Source organism: Rutidosis leptorrhynchoides, chromosome 4 (genome assembly GCF_046630445.1).
Source record: "Rutidosis leptorrhynchoides isolate AG116_Rl617_1_P2 chromosome 4, CSIRO_AGI_Rlap_v1, whole genome shotgun sequence".
Classification (NCBI taxonomy): domain Eukaryota; kingdom Viridiplantae; phylum Streptophyta; class Magnoliopsida; order Asterales; family Asteraceae; genus Rutidosis; species Rutidosis leptorrhynchoides.
In genome coordinates this window covers 14,889,109-14,910,714 of record NC_092336.1, presented here as the reverse complement: position 1 = coordinate 14,910,714, position 21,606 = coordinate 14,889,109, and the positions used below count along the sequence as shown (strand labels likewise).

The window sequence follows — 21,606 nt, the reverse complement described above, 5'->3', positions numbered from 1 at the left end:
ATCATCAACAACAGGTAAATGTATCAAAAGAGTCAGAAATTATCAAAGGCAAGTTGTAGTGTATAAAACTTCATTTAAAATCTTTCTTCAAAAAGTATATACTATATACTATGGGCGATGATTCGTACACCACCACTTTTTAACCATACACCACCAACTGTGCTTTAAAGTATTGTACTGTACAACACAACAATGTACATTTAGTGGTTTATGGCTAAAAATGGTAGTGTACGAATCAACCTCCCATATACTATATACTGGACTATTATTTTTAAAAGAAAACAACTATTACAGTCATATACTCATATTTGACATGCTAATCACACTTGAAAAAACACTAGAAGGAACAGACCAGACACATTTCAGCCAGCACCGACAAAATGACACACTTTGACTTACTCATCTCACCCACGTTGCCACCTCTACCCAAATTATATGAAACTTTTGTATACATAGTTTAACAAAGTGTTAGTGATGCAGGTGCTACTACGTGCATTATTCCTCTTAGTGATTCAAGCCGAAACTATGGCCAGGTATATAAACGAGGGTCCAGGAAACAAGCTAAAGTTGGGCTGCTGTATTGTGTTAATGGGCTGAAGTTTGATGTTGTGCCTCAACAGGCTAGTCTGCAGATGGTTATTGGGCTACAGGTCAATTGGGATCCAGGATGAATTATCATCTTGGAAAACAAGCAAGGAGTTTTACTTTCCTGTAAAGTTTTATTATTTTAGGAATAAGGATCTTGATCCAATTATTTGTTTCCTTTTCATAGTTGTTTAGTCCTATTATATAAAGGACCATAAACCTAATTCCTATTCAGTTTTTATCTGTTTATTTACGTGAGAAATAAAATAAGGCCGATTGCCTTGTGTGTGTTTCATTCATATTAATGTTCTTGCTTACTCCTATTCCGCAGTCTTTCACGATTCGTTGCACTAGTTAGACTACACTACTATGCAGCCACTAACAATGGGGATATACATAAAAGGCTAGATGTTGCCTTAAACTTGGGCAACAAGCCAACAATAAAAAAAAACACTTGTTTAGAATACTATTTGTGAAACACAAAAGATTCAAGAATACGGAAAAAGAATCTCACATCTCAAATTTTTGGAGAGCTTCATTTCGTTTCACCATGTATATTCGGGATCTTTGTAACGCTGCCTTCAAACAATTAAGTCATATATAATTTTAAGGGAATATATTTGCAGAAATTTCAAAGTTTCTCTGTATTAAATTTAATGCAATATCCATGAAGTCAAATGAAAGAATTTGCATGGTATTTGCAGATATGAACGGATACATTATCAGTTATTAGTCACGATATATTATGTAGTGTATATGTATATTTTGTATACTTTGGATTGTTGTAACAGAGCAGATATAGGGGTTAGTCAAAAGCACATGTGGTCAGTTCCTATCTTTACTGATAGTTTGGTGTAGGACACTTGTATATATACAATGTTAATCAATGAATAACAGATACGAGATTTTACTCACTTATATGGTATCAGCAGCCACCTCTCTCTCCTAAAAAAACTCCTATCGCCTTCATCTTCTTCTTCCAATCTTTATCATGTCTGACACAAACAAAATCCACCCTGCAATTACAGTTAACAACATCAAAAATTTCATACCGATTACCCTTGAAATGGAGAAGAGTCAATACTCCTTCTGGTCCGGTGTCTTCCAGATCCATTGTCGGGCATATGAGGTGCTCGATCACATTATCCCTGCTCCAGCCGATTCCTCATCTTCCACCACCACTCCACAAACAACACACCACCTACACCAAATGCTTCGTGGGAGCGCCTCGACGCCATTGTCCTTCAATGGATTTATGGCACAATCTCGCATGATCTTCTCTGCACCATATTCAAACCCGACGCGACTGCTCAACAAGCCTGGGATCGATTGAAGGGCCTCTTTCACGATAACAAAAATTCGAGAGCTGTTCACCTGCAACATCAATTCGCGAACACTCGTATCGACAATTTCCCAGACGCATCATCCTATTGTCAGGAATTGAAGATTCTCGCCGACCAATTAGGCAACGTCGGCCCAGCGATTGAAGAAGATCGCTTGGTTCTGCAACTTGTTACGGGCCTCAATGATAGTTACGCTAGTCTCCGCTCCATCATCTCCCACCGTGAGAAATTACCCTCGTTTTATGAGGCACGTTCGATGCTAATTCTTGAAGAATCTCACACCCAAAAACTTGCTAATCAAGCAGCCTCCACCGCCGCTACTGCCCTCGTCTCCGCTACCGGAACCACTAATCAACCACAACCCACTAACTCATCTAATCGGTCAGTTCATAATCGTGGGAGAGGAGCATATCGTGGGAATCGAGGAAGAAACGCAGCTGGAAATCGAGGTAGAGGAAGAGGGGGTCCATCTGGATATCCTAATCAATTTATGTCAACCGGGTCATCTAATACATCTGGGCCATGGACTTATGGCCCTTGGGCCTGGAATAACAACAATTGGGCTTTACCTCCCTGTCCATTTCCCACAGCCCCATGGGTTCGTCCACAATCAGGTACCAATCAGCCAGGCATATTGGGTCCACGGCCTATTGCTAATTATGCAGCTTCGGTTACGTCTCAGCCCACTGACATTGAAGCGGCTATGCATATTATGAGTCTAAATTCACCCCGATGACAATTGGTATTTAGACACGGGTGCTACCTCTCACATGACATACAACCAAGGTAAATTTCTGTTTTATTATCCAACATATTGTTCTAAACGTATTATTGTAGGTGATGGTAATGGACTGCCGATTCAAGGATACGGTCACACTCAACTTTCCTCCTCCACTACTCATCCATTACAATTAAATAACGTTCTATACTCATCTCGTTTAATTAAGAATTTAATTTCTGTTCGTCGCCTTTCTATTGACAATAACATTTCAATTGAATTTGACCCGTTTGGTTTTACTGTGAAGGACTTTCCGAAGGGGACCCCAATAATACGATGTAATAGCACAGGTGATCTATACCCGTTTCATCCTTCCTTGATGCAAGCTATTTCAAGTCATTCAGCCTTTTCCGTTTCGTCTTCAGATTTATGGCACAAACGTCTCGGTCATCCAGGCGTTAATATTTTTCGTTTTCTTAGCGATAAAAATTACATTCCTTGTAATTCTAGTACTAAAAATAAGATTTGTCAAGATTGTGTTTTTGGAAAACATGTGCGTTTACCATTTTATACATCGTCCAATATTACTCATGCTCCCTTTGACATTCTTCATAGCGACCTTTGGACCTCCCCAATTGCTAGCAATGCTGGCCATCGATATTACTTACTATTACTTGATGACAAAACTAATTTTTTATGGACCTTTCCACTCACATAAATCACAAGTCTTTTCCATATTTACTACTTTTCATAAATTCGTTCAAACCCAATTTGGTATTCATATAAAATCAATTCAATGTGACAACGGTACCGAATACAATAACACTAAATTTCATCAATTTTGCAATGACAACGGCATGGTTTTCCGTTTCTCGTGTCCTTGCACATCATCTCAAAATGGTAAAGCCGAAAGAAAAATAAGAGCAATTAACAATATAATCCGCACTATTCTATCTCAATCTTGTGTCCCTTCCAATTTTTGGCCTCATGCTCTTCAACACGCAACTTACTTACTCAATGTTCTTCCGAGTACACTTCTAAATAATTTATCTCCAACCCAACTATTATACAACCGCACTCCAACTTATGATCATCTCCGAGTATTCGGTTGCCTTTGCTATCCTTTACTTCCCTCTACAAACATTCACAAACTTCAACCTCGATCCACTCCGTGTGTTTTTCTCGGTTTTCCATCCAATCATCGCGGATATAAGTGCTATGATCTTACTGCTAAAAAGATCATTTCCCGTCACGTAGTCTTCGATGAACAATCTTTTCCCTTTGCGTCCAAAACAACAACCTCTCCTAATAATTACAATCCTAATAATTACAAATGTTTCACTGATACATTTAATCCATTATTTTATATCCCTACTGCATCTTCCACATGCACACCTAATACATCTCCAAATATAACCCCACATGTTTCAACTACAAATTTAACTCCACCTACTGATCAAATCACTCCACCACCTTCTGTTTCTACTCCAGTTACTAAGCCTACACCCATTTCACCACCTTTGCATGCTTCTCAACCTTCTGTTTCACCTACTGTCAACACTACGCATCCTATTCGCACCATTACAACTCGCGGGATGCAAGGTATTTATAAACCACGAGTCCCGTTCAATCTCTCTCATCCACGTCCACTCTTTCTCCACTTCCCTCAAACCCGCAACAAGCCTTGACCGATCCTAACTGGTACCATGCTATGACCGACGAATACAGAGCACTTGTTGATAATAAAACATGGAATTTAGTACCTCGGGAACCCCACATGCATGTCATTCGATCTATGTGGATTTATAAACATAAATTTCGTTCTAACGGTTCTTTTGAGCGATACAAAGCTCGTTTGGTTGGTGATGGCAGGTCACAGCAATTAGGAGTGGATTGCACGGAGACATTTAGTCCGGTCGTTAAACCGGCCACTATTCGAGTTGTTCTCTCTATAGCTCTTGCACATGATTGGCAAATAAGACAACTAGATGTCAAAAACGCGTTTCTGCATGGCATGCAACCTAAATGAGACAGTATATATGTATCAACCTATGGGATTCCGGGACCCTAATTATCCCGATCATGTTTGTCGCTTAAATAAATCACTATCACTATATGGTCTCAAACAAGCGCCACGGGCATGGTACGAACGATTTGCCAACCATGTCTTTTCTATCGGATTCATACATAGCCGTTGTGATCACTCGCTATTTGTCTATAAAAGGGGAAAAGACATTGCATATATTCTACTATACGTGGACGACATCATCTTAGTTACTTCTTCTGACAAACTTCGAGCTACTATTATGCAACATCTATCGACTAAATTTGCCATGAAAGATCTCGGTCACTTAAGCGATTTTTTGGGTATCTCTGTACAGCAAACACCAACTGGCTTATTTTTAAATCAGTCCAAATACGCCAAAGAAATAGTAGCACGTGCATCAATGAGCTCATGCAAACCTTCACATACCCCGGTAAACACAAAGTCGAAGCTAAGTAGCCACATTGGTAACCCATATTCTGACCCATCTTTATATAGAAGTTTGGCGGGTGCTCTGCAATATCTCACTTTTACAAGACCCGACATCTCATACTCCGTGCAACAAGTGTGTCTACACATGCACAATCCTCATGACACGCATATGGCAGCATTGAAACAGATAATTCGATACATTCAAGGGACGATTGATTATGGGATACACATGCATAAAACCAACACGACATCACTCATCTCCTACACAGACGCCGATTGGGCCGGTTGCCCCGACACCCGTAGATCAACATCCGGATATTGCGTGTATCTTGGTGACAACTTAATATCTTGGTCGTCTAAACGACAACCCACTATTTCACGCTCTAGTACCGAAGCGGAGTACCGAGGCGTCGCCAACGTAGTCTCTGAATCATGTTGGCTACGCAACTTATTACTTGAACTACATCATCCTCTCAACAAAGCCACCATCGTTTATTGCGACAATGTGAGTACGATATATCTTGCAAGCAATCCGATACAACATCAACGGACTAAGCACATTGAGTTAGACATTCACTTTGTTAGAGAAAAGATAGCTCGTGGACAATTTCGTATTCTACACGTTCCGTCTCGTTATCAGATTGCAGACATTTTTACTAAAGGCCTACCACGACTACTATTTGATGATTTTCGCTCCAGTCTCAACGTTCGTCAACATCCCGATTCGACTGCGGGACCCTATTAGTCACGATATATTATGTAGTGTATATTTTGTATACTTTGGATTGTTGTAACAGAATAGCAGATATAGGGGTTAGTCAAAAGCACATGTGGTCAGTTCCTATCTTTACTGATAGTTAGGTGTAGGACACTTGTATATATACAATGTTAATCAATGAATAACATATACGAGATTTTACTCACTTATATCAGTAATCTAAACTAAAATCATATACACACATTAATGAACTGATTTAAAGAGTAGAAGAAAGGGGAAGGGATATTTATGCAACATACTTGAAAGTGCAACACATGATTTCTTCTCATCAGTCTTGTGAAGTCTTGGAGAACTTAATAGTAGTATGCAATCCCTGCAAAACCAAAGACACATTTAAAAGAAGCAATTATAATAATAAAGAAAGTTCGATCGTGAAAGAAAATATAGAGTCAATTCTTTGCCTTGTTCTCGCTTAAAAGTTGTACCATTAATTTAAAATTATATATCCACACTTTTCTTTTAACCACTTGTAACAGTAAGTATGTTGTATCGCTGAAACATAAATAATAACATTGCATTTTGTTGCATACTGCCCATCACTTATAGGCAGACAAGTAGAAACATGTTAGCATCGGATGATCACAAAATAAAGCGATGCGATACGATGCGATAATGTGTAACTTTACCTGCTTCTTCTCTTTTCTCTTCAATATTTTCATGTGACATTTCTTAACGTAATGCATAACGTGATAACGAGAATGCGTAGCAGACAAATCGTCCCTGACTTAAAGATTCTCTGTAAGCTAAATTATAAATTCTTTTGAGTTAATCAACTCGTCTTTTTGTAAAGTCCCTAACCAGCGCGCTTCGGCGCGAATGGTAATCATTTCCTTAGAAGTTGGGGCCCGCTATGCGGAAGCCCTTTGCAAATACGGGCGCAAATTCGAGCCCCATTCGTGGCAGAATTTACACATCTTAAAACAGAGAGGGGGGGGGGGGGGGGGGGGGGGGGGGGGGGGGGGAGCCTCGTTCCTACCACATATGGTTTAGGAAACATAAGGTTTAGTTTTGGAAACCATAAACTTCATGAAGCTAATCCAAACACCCCTTTATTGGCTGAGCTTAACAACCTAAGCTATATTTATACTCTGCAGCTAACAAATCATTGTAACTTAGTTTATAGGCTTTCACAATTTATTAACAAACACTCATTCAATAAAAGTCAAAATCCCTAATTGTAGTCAAACACCCAAGTCAATTATAACAGAGAATTGAATATATGATACCTCTTTGGAGACGTTTCCATAGTTTAAAAAGGGTGTAAACATCTGATGGCGGCATTGATTTTGATGTGATCAGGTAACGACGAATTATTGGACTGAAGCCGAGTTTGAACGTCATTAGGGTTTAGTGAATTTTCGGATGGAGGATTTGAGAGCCAAGATCGAACAAGTGCTTCGAATTCATGAGTTGTATCGATTTCGTGATTAGGGTTTTGATGATCGACGTGCTTGTCTTCTAGGGTTTCTGGCTTCATATCCACTGAATTTGAAATTTTTGCAATTTCTACCTCTGGATTGGATCTGTGAACCCTGTGATCTTAACTGAATCGGATCTTAACTGAACCCTTTGATCTGGAATATTAAAGTGAACCATTTATACACTCAACTATTTATACTTAAAACTGAACTTGTCAAATGAACCATTTCAAACCTTTTAATTCTTTAAGTCTTGACCCCTGCAAACTTTGGCCTTCTAGGGATCAAGCTTATTTTCACGGACTAGGATAAACCTATACTTGAGTACAATAAATGAGTTTAAGGACAAAAAGATTCGAACCTTCGACGTGAGTCGTGAATAACTCTCATCGGAATCGTAAAGATTCTGACAGGGTGACCGAATGTAAGTAACCATTGACCTAGAATACAATGATGACACTTATGCAACTTTCTTGGGTTTCTATCGTGCACCGACGTCAAATTGAGAAGTTAACACCATCTGGTGACACATGTACGCACCAGAATGCAACCCGATAATTATCCTACCCATTTATCTGGCTATAGATATAATGTCGTGGTGTCGTGCTGTAGACGCTGAGAGAGAGGATCTTAGAATCAACCTAACACGATCTAGAGGCGGAATAACAATAGAAAGAGCTTAAACGAATATCTATGGGTTTTCGGGTTCGTACAAGTCAAACCAAGACTAGATCTTGATAAACACGAAGCCTAGACTGACATTCTGTGGTATTTGGACATGAAGATTGAGAGAGACTCGACCCAGAAGTGTTTTTCGCGTGTGTGTAATGTGCTGAGTTGTTAACCAAATTAATGAAGATTAATTAGGCTTAAATACCTCAGTTCCTATGTCGGTCGACAGTGAATGACAGTCGGTCGACTGACCATGTCAGTCGGCCGACTGTCGAGTAATATTACGAATTATATTTAAACGTTTACAAATATAAAATAACACATCGACAATCAACGTTTAACAATATTACAGGTTACAACATGATCGAATAAAACGTTAAAGTTCATGGAACTAGGGATTACAAAATATGCACTAACAAACTCCCCCTAAGACCTAGTTCCTCATAAGTCTTCGATCTGCTTCAATCTCTGTACGGATCTGTAACCATATTATTCAAATAGCAAACCTTTGCAACACGAATGTACTGTTGTGCTTGAACTCTATTTTCTGGCCTGTACAGCATCCGATTGTAGTACAATGTGAAGATGTCAGCTTCACATCAATTTCTCAACCAAACGGGATCTAAAACCCGTATCGAGTCTGTCTCATCTTCCTTCAATTTGTCCAAAACGATGACTGCCTCCTCTGAGCGTTCATCGTAGTACCACCAGCGAAAACGTGGGCTAAAGTTCTGCGGCATTTTCATCACAGGAACCTTTCTCATATAATTTACTGGCTTGTATTTGACAATCTTTCTTCGTTCGCCCGTTTTCTTGTTTGTTCGATAAGTGATCGTGGGAAATTGAGGGCCGAATCCCTCAAAGTTCTTTGACAAGTACGAGTGTCTTATCTTCTTGCAGACAATATTAGGAATTCCGTCATAATCCCTATATAACATTTTGAGCCTAGCCACCTGCATAAATTCAAAGTACGGTAGAGACGTGAACTCGTATCCATGTTTGATGTAATCCACTCCGTACTCCTTCTTTATTGCGTATATATTCAACTCTTTAATGTAGGCCCACGCAATTATTTTTCCTTTAGCCAAAAGATTCGCCGGTCTATTAATGTAATTCATCCATTCAGGTTCCGGCGCTGGCTTCTCACAATATTTTCTGATCCTCAACAGGATCTTCCACTCAGCTTCTAGAACTTCTATCTTTTCTTTATTTATCTTGACCGGTAAAAACCCTGGAGGCAAATCTTCGGTCTTTTCTTTTTCTTCGCATTTACGGTTTAGAAGCTCTTCATTCATTTTGAAGTAGTCTTGAAATGTAGGTAGATCTTTATCGTTATTACATTCGTACTCTGGAAAATCACCTATTGGTTCATCTTCAATAATTACTTCATCAAAATCTTTGTCGTTTTCATTACTTACGACAATTTCCTCAAAATCATCCACCATCGTCTTATCTGTAGATCCAAAGATAATATCATCCACGTACACCTGTACTAGCATTATATGCTTGCCCTTTTCTTTGATGAAAAGTGTCTGATCGATGACACCTCTTCTGAAACCATTATCAATCATATAGTTGGACAACGTACCATACCACGCTCTTGGAGCTTGATGAAGCCCATACAGTGCTTTTTCTAGACGATATACCTTTTCTGGAGAGTGTGGATCTGTAAAACCCGGTGGTTGTTTAACAAACACGGTCTCATTGAGAGTCCCGTACAAAAAGGCGCTTTTGACATCCATTTGATAGACCTTGAAGCCTTTAAAAGATGCGAATGCCAAAAATATTCGAATTGCCTCAAGTCTAGCCACTGGTGCAAATACTTCATCATAATCTATATCAGGGATCTGCTGATATCCCTTCACAACCAATCTAGCTTTATTTCGAATTACAATACCTTGCTCGTCCTTTTTATTCTTCCATACCCATCTAAGCCCATAAGGTTTGCAACCATGCGGCGGAGTCACTAGTTTCCATACTCCTAAATGCTTGAATTGCAAAAGCTCTTCTTGCATGGCATTTACCCAATCATCATAAAGAAGAGCTTCCTCAACAGAATTTGGTTCAATTTGACACACAAAGCATGAATATGCATGTAAGAAGAGTTTGCCTGACCTATTTAGTGAAGAATAGAAAGCTTGCATAACATTCTCAGTTGAAGCTTTCTGATTTTCAGACGTTGAGGCATCATTTGATGGTGCTCCAGAAACTCCTTTCGAATCAACAATAAAATCATCTAAGTGTCGAGGTAGGACAACTGTTCGTGATGATCTACGAACACCTTCAGGTTCTGGTTGTTCTTCCTGAACTTCTACATTTTGTGGCAGATTATGAACACTTTCGCCACTGTCTATAGGTTGTGACTCCTCTTCAGAATCAGATCCATCATAAGATGGATCATCTTGATAATCACCGGATTCTTCATCATCTTGAACAAGTTGTTGTTGCGGCACTGGGTGATGTTGTGGTGCCGTTTGAGATTTCGGAACCATTTGTGATGGAGACGTCTGCATTTCATTCAGTAATCTTACAATAACTTCATCATCAGTAGCAACAGACGGAAGACCAAAAGAATCAAACAAATTTTCATAATCAAACTGCCATGAAAAACCTTTTCCAGCAGGAATAGCAGCATTTCTTTGAACATCTACTTCAAAATGTTCTTCAACACGTTTAGATACAGTGTTGAAAACTCTTTTGTTTGGATTCCCATAACCAAGAAATATACCAGGAACAGCCTTAGGATTAAATTTTCCTCCAGTATCTCGTATCATGATTGAACACGGTGCACCAAAGGGTTCGAAATGTTTAATGTTAGGCTTCCTTTTATGTAGCAATTCATAGCAAGTCTTTCCATATCTCTTGACTACTGACAATCGGTTCATTGTATAACATGCTGTAGCCACAGCTTCACTCCAGAAGTTAACCGGTAAACTTGAGTCGGCTAACATAGTTCTCGCAGTTTCAATTAACGTTCTGTTACGTCTTTCAGCAACACCATTTGATTGCGGAGTATAAGCTGGACTGAACTGTTGTTGAATGCCTTTCTCATTGCAGAAACTCTCCATCTGCTGATTCTTGAATTCAGTACCATTATCTGTTCGAGTCTTCCTAACCTTTAACTTGTACAAAGATTCCAACTTCAAAAACAACAACTTTATATTGTCAAACGTGTCAGACTTCTTTTTTAACATCACTACCCAAGAGTATCGTGAGTATTCATCAGTCACTACCAAACAATATGAATCTCCAGAGATGCTTGTTCGATTAATCGGACCAAAGAGATCCATATGTAACAACTCTAGAGGAACAACAATTGAATGATGTTTCTTTGTTGCATGTGAATTTTTAGTCTGTTTCCCTTTCTTACACGGAAGACATCCTTCAGGAATTTGAAAACTCTTAACATTTACTCCCTCAATCATATTATTATGAACAAGATTGTTCATCTTTCTCAAGCTCAAATGACCCATACGCTTGTGCCATGAAATTGATTCTTGTTCTGTAGCTTTGGATATGAAAGCTTGATGACCTGTTGCAGCTTTAACATGGGCTGTTGACATATCCAAAATATACAAATCTTTATTTCTGGGAGCTGTCATAAGAATCATCTCTTCCGGTATCACATACTCTTTCTTCAAAATGTAGCATCTTTGATCATCAAAGGCAACCTTATGCTTTTTATCTGCTACTTGCGAAACAGACAGTAGATTATTTGACATCTGCTTCACAAAATTCACTTTATCAAAACTAACATTAGCATTAGCAATCACACCCTGAGCTGTAATAAAACCTCCTTCATCTCCTGCAAAAGAAACAGATCCTCCATTTACTGATTTGACATTAGAAAGTAAGGACATATTTCCTGTCATGTGCCGGGACGCCCCACTATCAACAATCCATGTATTTCTACTCGGATCGTAGGCGACCTGCACAACAAGAAAAGAAGTTAGTTTGAGATGGACACCCATGCCCGAATGGCAGTGGGTTTCCCATCGACACCAATAACTTGCACATCCATCCATTGACCCTTTGATCCCGATAGATCATTGGACTTGTCAACAACCTTTGTCTCGGTTTTAGGCTTCCAAACGGTACGTTTACCAACAGATTTCTCATAATAGTCATTCGTTTGAAAAATTTTATTCACACCTGACTGTACCCTTGTGGATGAATTAGCAATAGAATTTGACTTTGGTTTATAAAAACCTTTTGAACTATTACTTGAAGTACCTATGGAACTGGAACTAGAAGCATAGTGTGTAGTTTTCTTTTCAGTGTCAGATTTTCTTTTTGGTGTTTTCCAACGCTGTTGACAGTTAACAGCACAGTGACCCTTTTTCTCACATTTATTACAGTTTTGAGTTTCTTTTGTACGTGTTTTTGAACTCAGATGCTTATTGGGAAAAGACTGTTTCATGGGTGGCATAGGCTTCTCAACATGATGTTTCAAGCCTGGTCGACGGTTAGGATGCACATATTTAGGCACATTGTTAGTATTAGGGCTCCTTTTATTAAATAGTTCTTCAGGTGCTTGTGTAAGAACATATTCTTTATCTAGGTTGAGTCCCTGCTGATACTTGACAGGTGTCTGAAATATTTTCTTTCCATTAGCGTTCCTAGAGTTTACTTGTTTTCTAGGTGTGGGTTGTCCGCTTTCACTAGCCTTACTAGCATTCAATGGATTTTTCAGGATAGTAATTGGTTTGGATTTTGGTGTCACAAACTCTGAAACTTTTTCATACTCTGAATCAGATTTACTGTCCTCAGCTAAGTATTCAACAATCGGCTTAGTGCTGTCTGATTTTTCATTCTCTACAGGCTTAACACTTAGGATTTCACTAAGGCAAGAATCAGAAGGTTTATTAATGTACTCATTCCTAAGAGGAGGAGGACACTCTTTATAACCTAAACCCTTTTTACCATCATTCTTGTTATAGACAGTATAGTCAATGACATATGACATTCGCTGCCAAGTGTCATTTCTAGCCTTTTCCGACTCATACTTAATCTTAAACTCTTCCTTTTCTCTCTTAGCACATTCAAGTTGATTTAAGTACATCATTATGGCCTTTTGGTCACCTGAAATTGTAGCTCTTAAATCATGAACTTGATTTTCTAGAGTTTTGATTGTCTCCCTGAATTCCTTTTTATTGTTAAACTGAGTTAAATTAGTCTCGTATAGGCCTTTTACCTCAAGATAAGCTGCTTTAACAATCCTAAGTTCCTGTTTTACTTCGGGACAGTATATACATCCTAAGGGAATATCATTCAGTTTAGAAACTATGGATTCAAGTTTAGCAATTTCTAACTTATGATCAGCACAATCGTTACATACCAAAGGAAATTCAGTTTGTACCTTAGAGTCACTTGATGTGTTTGCCATGAACGCATACTGCTTTTCTTCAGTCTCTGATTCAGGTTCAGATTCTGAACTAGAACTGGAACAGTCAGAATTATTCAACTCAACTGAAATCTTGACATCATCTATTACAATAGTTTCTCCATCTGATGAAGACGAACTACTGTAATCCGTCCATACATCGCCATCATTGTGCATTGCGTATTTGAACTTCTCATACACTCTCTTGTTAAGAACACCTCTTCTAACATATCTGATCATTGCATAAGTTCGCTCAATTCTTGCTTCCATCTTGCAGATGTAACACATGCATTCTTTCGCAGTACCAACACAACCAGCTTTCTCTCTTTCTTGTTTCTCACTTTCAGTTTCTTCTTCGGTCTTAGGCATTCTAACAACGTTAGCATGATTTTCATCATCAGCAAATACTGTCCAATCACAACCTTCGTCTGAATATGTTGCAATTAAGCCTTTTGCTTTATCATTTCTGATAGTATCACCGCTCGTTGTTTTAACTGGCACATTAACCTTTGTCTTATTATACTGATTGTGAAATGGGTTGTGAAAACCAGTTTTCTGTGGCCTGGTACATGTTCTTTTGAAGTGTCCTAACTCATTGCAATTAAAACATCTCACTTTTGACATATCAAAACCTAACTTAGTATCTCTAGTAACACCTAAGCTCTGTTGACCTGTCCTTTTCAGAAATTTCTTCGCTCGTCTAATCACACTACCCATAGCCCAGAGGATATCCATCTTTTCAAGTTCATCCTCATCAATCTGCTCATAATCTTCTGCTTCTAAATGAGCATTACCAATTTGACCACCAACCATTTCATTATAAGAATTAACTACCAAAGCAACTAAAGCCATATCTTCCTCTACAACTGAAAGGGGCCTAGTTCTTAAATTCTCAGTGTTGAGAACTACAGTTTTTGGCTCCTGTCTAATGGTGGACTGATTTGTATTACTAGGCTTATTTACTTGGGTTGGAAACATCACTTTTTGAGCAGGTTGTGATCTATTTACAGCACTCTCATTATAAACAAACGCTGTTTGTAGGGGAGCATGAACATTGCTCAATCCAGAAGTACCAGCTTTGTAAATTATAGGACTCTGTTGACCCTCAAGACGTTTCTTCTTGGTTTCCATATCCAAGTCCTTTACCATCAATTTTGATGTGAATTTATCTAGGGTCAGTGATTCACCAGCAGACGAAGCTCTGTCTTCTATCTGTTCAATAAACGCATCCCACTTGTGTGGTAAACCATCTGTTAATTGTTTGATAGCTTTCTGTTCTGTAACTTCTACACCTAAGTTACCCAATTCAGAGACAAGATGACGATAGCGAATGATTGTCTCTTCTAACGTTTCATGACTTAGAGCAGCAAACCTTTTCCATTCACTTTTGATTACTTTAGCTTTCTTTTCACGATACGCCTTATTTCCTTCGACACCTATCTTAATAGCATTCCAAAGAGAATATGAAGTTAAGTGCATTTGATATTGATGATAAATATCACCGTCTAAACCCTGGGTCAATTGAGCATAACATCTACATTCTAAGGCATATGTTTCTTTTTCTGTCACGCTATAATCTTCATACTTTTTACTATTACCATCAGTACCTAAAGGCTCTTTATATTCATGTTGTATCAAATCCCACATTCTAGGATCAAGGCCTCTAATGTAATTCATGAACCTAGCCCTCCATCTAATGTAATCATTTGTATTATCAAGTCTAGGAGCACGATTGGCACTGCCTGATTCACTATCAGATAGTAAAATGTTTTGAACGCCGGAAGTAATTGCCATTGCCTGATCAGACATTTTAAATTTTGATTAAGGTTGAATCTGATCCTAAGTCGGTCGACAGTCGGTCGATTAACAGATACAGTCGGTCGATGAACAACTACAGTCGGTCGATGAACAAATACAGTCGGTCGATGAACAACTACAGTCGGTCGACTGTCAATGATTACTTGGTCGAAGTTCTGTTTACATTTAGGCAAATGGTAGTACTTTTTCAATCGGTCGATGTTCCTTCAATCGGTCGGTTTAGTACTTAAGTCGGTCGGTTTACAACTTAAGTCGGTCGGTTTATCATATGTCGGTCGGTTTAAAGACAATCGGTCGAACTAATGACAATCGGTCGAAATACACGAAAATCGATCGATTGTCTCCTAAGTCGGTCGACTGTACTTTCTTTCAGAGCCAGAATCAAAACCGAAGGTTTAACGTAAAAGTATACAACATTCAATCCAAAACCAATTTTTTGACCCAAAAATATACCAAGAACTCGTTTAAAACAATTGATTCAGCAAGCCATCGCTCTGATACCACTTTGTAGACGCTGAGAGAGAGGATCTTAGAATCAACCTAACACGATCTAGAGGCGGAATAACAATAGAAAGAGCTTAAACGAATATCTATGGGTTTTCGGGTTCGTACAAGTCAAACCAAGACTAGATCTTGATAAACACGAAGCCTAGACTGACATTCTGTGGTATTTGGACATGAAGATTGAGAGAGACTCGACCCAGAAGTGTTTTTCGCGTGTGTGTAATGTGCTGAGTTGTTAACCAAATTAATGAAGATTAATTAGGCTTAAATACCTCAGTTCCTATGTCGGTCGACAGTGAATGACAGTCGGTCGACTGACCATGTCAGTCGGCCGACTGTCGAGTAATATTACGAATTATATTTAAACGTTTACAAATATAAAATAACACATCGACAATCAACGTTTAACAATATTACAGGTTACAACATGATCGAATAAAACGTTAAAGTTCATGGAACTAGGGATTACAAAATATGCACTAACACGTGCAAATGGTAAACTTCATTCTCTCCCAGATTTTACCAATTTGTTTCGTTGTTCCGTTGATGATTATGATTGGTACTCTTTTGACAACCTACGTGGGTTTGTTGATACCCCTAAGGTTGGTTTAAATGTAAAATGAAAAAAAATTCATTTTTTGTGAACAACTCTTTTGTGCCCGAAGCGTAGAACAACACCCTTTTATGGTATTACGATAAGAAGGTCGATCAAAACAAGCCCCCTTGATATGACACTATTGACCAAGAAATCTACAATCTCTGCGTTGGCCGCCATCTTTCTGTTGGCGCATATAACAATGTGCCGCTTGTGCTCAGTTGTATCCTACTCATTGGACAGACATGAACATGCGGCCTGCGATGATGAAAAATAAGATTGGTATACGCATATTATATCGGCACATGCGCCTTTAACGCATTCATCACTATTATACTTATCTGTAGTTTATATTGCTTGCAAAGATGAAGATGATAACGTATATATGCCCCTTGCCAAGCCTTCTGGGGTGCTCTTAGGCAAAAGAAAACTGAAAGATACCAACGTAAACGAGTATCCGCACCCTGAAGATGGTGACATCGATTCAACACTTAAAGTTGGTGGGACGCACGTCAAAATGTCAAAAACTGTTGGTGGTGGTAGCCTAAATACGCTATCTTTGCGCGAACAGAAGGAGCGTGACACATCATCATTTGCAACCCCAACAGAAGAACAAGCATATATACAATCTAGGAAAGTCTAAAAAAAAAAAAAAAAAAACAATTAATCGGAGGTAGGACGCACTCATCCCATTTGACGTATACTACTTTGTGTGCTTACTTAACTCCCTTAAACTTTGCAGAAAGTAGTGAACGTGTGGAGCTCAAGGTTACCGACCTCCGAAAGCTAGGTTGGTGAGTTTTTTGGTTTAAAGTGATTTATGTACTAGCTCTAATACCATAATACTTTACAATGTTTTCTTAAATTGATCAATGAATAATACAAGCAATGTATTATGTATATATACAAATAGGGTGATCCAAGAGCCACACAATAAATAAGGGGGAAAGCTAAAAATCAATTTTCGTTAACAACCCGTAGACTTGCTTAGTACATCATCGTTGATAGTTGGACGAACTCTCTGACGTAGACCACAAGTCTAAGCTGAAAATATTTCCGAACATATGATTAAATGATTGAAAACATCTTAGTGAAATCTTAAAGAAGCATGAAAATAGTTCCGAACATATGATTAAACTTAAGAACTTCCGAGTTGAAGTTGAATATGGATCAAACAATTGATAAAGAGAAACAAGAACTAATTTAAAGGGATAGCAAACATTTAAAATAAGTTTTGTTTAGAATAATTGATATTGTTAAATTTTTTATCAAAATATATTATGTCGTTTAGTGGTACAAACGTAAAGCTTTATGAAAATTGTAATGGAAGTTTTTTGAGAATACTTTAAATAATTGTCGAATTTGATCTAGTAATGAAACATCATTTATTAATAACACGGAAACTCATTATAGTTATCTTAGTCATAATATTCAAAATGAATTAATTGAAATGTATTTAATAGTGCATAATTGAAAAAAGAAAAAATTACGCCGTTAGTACCTGTGGTTTGTTCAGATTATCATTACAGCACCTAAACTTTATTTTTTGCGTAGTTGGTACCTAGGTTTGTTTAACTTTCGTGAATGGTACCCCTTACTAACTGTGGTTAAATTTTAACAGCTAACCCCTCACATGTGCCACGCATGTGAGGGTATACTCGTCCGTTTCATTATTTTAATCCATCTAAAACCCTCACATGTTTTCTTATTTTTTTAATCCATCTCAATATTTTAAGATTCCTTCATGGGTGTTCTTTAGATCATGTATGCATCGTGTAAGTACGTATACCCACAACTGCAATTATTTCTTCTACAGATTCAGATTCCAAACGTTTGATAATTGATTCTATAGCCTTACTAGAAACGAAACTTCTAATGACTTCTAAAACGGAATTATCATCTTCGTTTTCAAGAATTTGGGCTAATAATAACACGGAAGCTGATTTCGGCTTCATCCACATGTTCAAAAATTCGTCTTTCTCGTTTCTGAATAACGGTTACAAGCTCATTTGCTATGTTCGTTATAAGAAAGGTGGAAATAGAAGATTTTAAGGGGTATATCAATACAACTACCTCTGATAACCCTTTTAAAAAAAAATGAGATATTCATTCGACATCAGAATACACTCGTGAAGCTTTTGGTGAGTAATTGGGCACGTTGAGTTACCTCTATCGATCCATTCTTGAATAGTTTCCCTTTCATAAGTTTGACCCGTTTCCGAAGTAACTTGATCATTTAATATAAGTTTTGTAATAGGACATACGAAATCTTTAGGTGGTGTGTTATGACTCTCAATATCTTCCATGAAAAAACTCAAATTGTACAAACGAAAAGGATGAAACATTCAATAATATGAAGAGAACTATATTTTGTAAACCATGAGTCCAACAATGACATTGTTAATGTTTGTGTTAGTGTTGTGCTTAGACAATCTCGTTAAATAAGACAAGATTGTGTTTTGGAAAGTCAGTCAAAAAATGATGAGCAGATTATGTTTTTCTTGTAGTTTTCGATTAGCACATATATATTTTGGCATTGGAATATGAATATATGATGAGTAATGTGCAGCAAGATATTCTCTTGCAAGACTTTAATTTAGAATCTATATCCGGTTTTATAATGTCGATTACTGGTTAGATGAGTCTTTTAAGGAAAGATGTGAGGGTTTTAAATGGATTAAAATAATGAAATGGACGAATATACCCTCACATGCGTGGCACATGTGAGGGGTTAGCTGTTAAAATTTAACCACAGTTAGCAAGGGGTACCATTTACGAAAGTTAAACATAACCTAGGTACCAACTACGCAAAAAATAAAGTTTGAGTGCTGTAATGATAATCTGAACAAACCACAGGTACTAACGGCGTAATTATTTCTTGAAAAAATTTAAGAAGCAAATATTTTCCAGTAAATCAAAAATAATGTAAACTAGAAAGAACAAATGACTCTAATCATAAAATGTGTTGATGTGCCTTACTCCCCTTTATTCGTAACATTGTTATGTGCAACGTTTGGATAAACAAATTTAATGAAATGGGTGACAATAGTTAAAGATCTAAAAGAGACTCACATACAAAATAATAAAGTTGTCATTAAATTTTTTTTTTTTTTTTTTTTTTTTTTTGGCAAAATACGAAAACTTTATTACGATTCTTCGTCTCTGAAGAGAAAAGAACGCAAAGGTACAACAAGAGGCTCGAAAGCACTAAACTAGACCAACCAACGAAACCGACCTGACTAACTAAACTCGAGCCTCGCCATGAACTAACGAACTACATTACACAAACACGAGAATTGAAAATAAAAACAATTAACCAACCAACTAAACAACGACAAAGTCACTAACTGGCATTATATTATATATATATATATATATATATATATATATATATATATATATATATATATATATATATATATATATATATATATATGTTATAATTCGGTAGGCTTATAACTACCTTTTTAGTGGTTCTTGACTGTAGAAGGTATATAGAGATAGAGATACTGTAAAACGGAGAAAACAAGGGTTGAACAAAAGGTATGAGTAATTGGTTTTTTATTTATAGGAAAATGTACAATGAGAGTTTGGTGGCATTTGGAATCTATAGAGAGAGAGTGTGTTAACCAAAATAATACCTCTCATAAACTCTAACACAACACACCTATTTATACTCAAAAAAATATACTATGCAATATATAAAATAATAATAAAATTATCATCCAATTATTACTTTTATAACACTCCCCCTTGGATGACAATTTTATTAGAGAATAACTAGTACCGCCTCGTTAAAAACCTTGCTAAAGAAAACCCAGTGGGGAAAAACTTTAGCTAAGGAAAAAGAGTGCAGCATGGAGTTGACTCCCCCTCAAGTAGACATCGCTTCAGTTGTTACATCTTTTGAACATGTCTCATGCCAATGTTGTGAACGTGTGTTCTGAAAATAGCAGTTGGAAGTGCTTTCGTGAAAAGATCAGCAGAGTTTTTGCTGGACTGCACATATCTCATTTCAATCTGGTTGTCCTTAATGAGATTTTGAGTGTATGAGAAGAATCTAGGAGGTATGTGTTTTGTTCGGTCACTTTTGATATACCCTTCTTTCATCTGTGCTATGCAAGCTGCATTATCTTCATAGATAGTTGTTGGACTTTTATCGCGGTCTAGTCCACAAGAATCAGTAATGAATTGTGTCATTGATCTCAACCAAAAACATTCTCGAGTAGCTTCATGTAATGCAATCACTTCAGCATGATTTGATGATGTTGCAACAAGTGTTTGTTTTTGAGAACGCCATGATATTGCAGTACCTCCATTTAGGAATATATATCCATTTTGAGATTTAGCTTTATGTGGATCAGATAAATAACCTGCATCTGCATAACCAACCAAATCTTGTTTTGATTCGTTAGAATAAAATAATCCTAAATCAGTAGTTCCTCGAAGGTATCGAAATATGTGTTTGATCCCATTCCAGTGTCTTTTGGTAGGGGCTGAGCTGAACCTTGCCAACAAATTAACTGCAAAAGAAATGTCAGGTCTTGTACAATTTGTAAGATACATAAGAGCTCCAATTGCACTAAGATATGGTACTTCTGGTCCCAGGATATCTTCATGATCTTCACAGGGACGAAATGGATCAGTGTCAACATTAAGTGATCTAACAACCATAGGAGTACTTAATGGTTTTGCCTTGTCCATATTAAAACGTTTTAAAATCTTTTCAGTATATGTTGTTTGATGTACAAGTAAACCATTAGGCATATGTTCAATTTGTAAACCAAGGCAATACTTGGTTTTTCCGAGATCTTTCATTTCAAATTCTTTCTTTAGAAGTTGAATGGCTTCATGGATCTCTTTATTTGTACCTATGATATTAAGATCATCAACATAAACAGCTATGATCACATATCCAGATGTTGTTTTCTTAATGAAAACACATGGGCAAATAAGATTATTGGTATACCCTTTGCTTATCAAGTAATCACTTAATCGTTTATACCACATGCGACCCGATTGTTTCAACCCATATAAAGATCTTTGTAATTTAATTGAGTACATTTCTTTGGGTTTTGCATTGGATGATTCCGATACCTTAAATCCTTCAGGTATCTTCATATATATATCACTATCAAGTGATCCATATAGATAAGCAGTAACAACATCCATGAGATGCATTTCTAAATTTTTAGAAACTGCCAGGCTGATTAAGTATCTAAAAGTAATTGCATCCATAACAGGAGAATACGTTTCCTCATAATCAATTCCTGGTCTTTGAGAAAAACCTTGAGCTACAAGTCTAGCTTTATACCT

At 37.4% G+C, this 21,606-nt stretch overlaps 1 protein-coding gene and 1 long non-coding RNA gene across 2 annotated transcripts; one reads left to right on the top strand and one right to left on the bottom strand.

Annotated features, from left to right (window-relative positions):
- Positions 1-1,324: 1,324 nt before the first annotated feature.
- On the bottom strand, positions 1,325-7,260 carry LOC139839744 (uncharacterized). The gene is made up of 3 exons (XR_011757050.1): positions 7,127-7,260; positions 6,140-6,213; positions 1,325-1,601 (listed from the first exon to the last, which is right to left on the bottom strand). It is a non-coding gene; the product is annotated as an uncharacterized lncRNA (long non-coding RNA).
- LOC139904641 (uncharacterized mitochondrial protein AtMg00810-like) lies at positions 4,698-5,867 on the top strand. Its single transcript, XM_071886574.1, has one exon. The coding sequence runs from the start codon at positions 4,698-4,700 to the stop codon at positions 5,865-5,867; it is 1,170 nt and encodes a 389-aa protein (XP_071742675.1).
- Positions 7,261-21,606: the final 14,346 nt, after the last annotated feature.

Bases quoted from the DNA above. Each gene is read 5' to 3' on its own strand.
- LOC139904641 (XM_071886574.1), top strand. From the start codon at position 4,698: ATGGGATTCCGGGACCCTAATTATCCCGATCATGTTTGTCGCTTAAAT.